This window comes from Propithecus coquereli, unplaced genomic scaffold, assembly GCF_000956105.1.
Source record: "Propithecus coquereli isolate 6110/MARCELLA unplaced genomic scaffold, Pcoq_1.0 Scaffold251, whole genome shotgun sequence".
Classification (NCBI taxonomy): Eukaryota; Metazoa; Chordata; class Mammalia; order Primates; family Indriidae; genus Propithecus; species Propithecus coquereli.
Window position 1 is genome coordinate 1,390,465 of NW_012148075.1, and position 1,836 is coordinate 1,392,300.

A 1,836-nucleotide genomic window follows, 5' to 3' on the forward strand; every position below is an offset into this window, starting at 1 on the left:
GTATTCTCTAGGTGAACGTCAATAAAAAGACCAACTTGTTCTTATGAAGCAATGAAAACTGAGTATTGAAAAGGTGCAATTAGTAACAGGTGTTACCACCTGTGAGTAGCTATGTGTTAATACATCTGCCAAGCTTTTAAAACAGCTTCTTGCCATTGAATGATAAAAACGGCTATATCTTTATCTACTAGGAATGCTGATGTAAGATTTTACAGTTCAAGACATGCCTGTGGGGAAGACGTGTTGAGCAAGGCAAACTCCCAAATTAAAGAAACTTATAGGATAGGGAATCTTATGTACTCTTATGTCTCTTAGGAAGATCAGAATGCTTAAGAATTCTAGTAAGTCAAACATTTGAAATTACAGTCCACCTTCTGTATTCATGGGTTCCACATCCAAGGATTCAACCAATTGTAGATTGAAACTATGTGGGAAAAAAATGCATCTATACTGAACATATACAGACATTTTTTCTTGTCATTTTCCCTTAGACAATACAGTATAACAACGATTTACATAACACATACACTGAATTAGATATTGTAACTAATCTAGAGATGATTTAAAGTATATAGGAGGATGTGCATACGTTATATGCAAATATTAATACTATACCATTTTATATCAGGGACTTGAACATCCATGGATTTTGGTACCCAAGGGAGGTCCTTGAACCAATTACGCACAGATACCAAGGGATGACTATACTAACAAGTCTTATTAGCTGACAAATACAAACTTAAATATAAGGGAATGCAACAAGTTATTTGAACCTGAATGCAGAGAATAAATACTTTATTAACTGATTACAGTTGAAAGTCACAAACAAAAAAAGGGGTATATTAAGGCAAAGCCATATATATATATGTATAAACAAATCCAAAGACTGTTTACCTCTTTACATTTTAATAACCTCTGCATTTTTCTTTTACACGTTCAGGCAGTGTGCTTTCTTTTCTTCTCTATTAAATAAACATCTTGGCCAATATTTCTAAATTGTATTTTGATGACAACTTACAGGATCAGTGATTCAGACAATGACTAGTGTATCAAATGCTATCTGATAGTTTTCTCAGCATATTAACATGTGTGATGGTACATGTATGTTGGGGTGCAAAATCTGACAACTGATCATTTCTTCCTTTTCACTTAAACAATTAAAAAAAATGATTTTAATAGTCTTAACTAAGTTTGGACTTCCAAGTCAGCCAAATGCCCAAATTACATATTTTCTGCCCTTCCCTAAACCCTCCTACATGTTTTAAACAGCTGTTAGAATATGATCACATGGTTGCATTTCAGATCTATAAATTTTGAGATTTTCAAAATCCAAAATTACTCCCTTAGGCAAAATGGCAATGCAAATAGCAATCCTATATAATGTAGAATAATTTTTCTTCTGTATAGCTCCTTTTATAAAAATGGGCAACCATACACACACACACAAAAGACATAAATTTAGTCCATCTGAAAAAGCACTCCAGCTCCCTAATTCCACTTTTGAAGGAAAAGGCAGAGGCAAGTTTACATCATCCCAGAAAACTGAATAAATGGCTTTATTTGGTATCTTCAGGAAGCTTCCCCTTCCGTAGGAGATGTAGGTGTTGTAGGAGAAACTGTAACTGGTTTTCGTGTAATTCTGTCTAGTTCTGCATGAACATCTAGGACAGGCTTCTGACCTACATTGAAGGAAAAGAAAAGAAACAAGATTTAGATATAAGTCAAAGTATCCTGTTCACTAATGTCTCTTCATTTAAAAATTGTTAATGTGCCAGGCACGGGGGCACATGCCTATAGTCCCTGCTACTCAGGAGGCTAAAGTGGGAAGATCACTTG

General features: G+C 34.5%; 1 protein-coding gene across 1 annotated transcript in view; it reads right to left on the bottom strand.

The window, feature by feature from the left end:
- Nucleotides 1-1,569: 1,569 nt before the first annotated feature.
- The window catches only part of DYNC1LI1 (dynein, cytoplasmic 1, light intermediate chain 1), a 64,211-nt gene continuing 63,944 nt past the window's right edge, over nt 1,570-1,836 (bottom strand). Inside the window, exon 11 of the mRNA XM_012646862.1 lies at nt 1,570-1,679. Within this exon, the coding sequence (XP_012502316.1) occupies nt 1,570-1,679 (110 nt within the window). The remainder of the gene's footprint in view (nt 1,680-1,836) is intronic.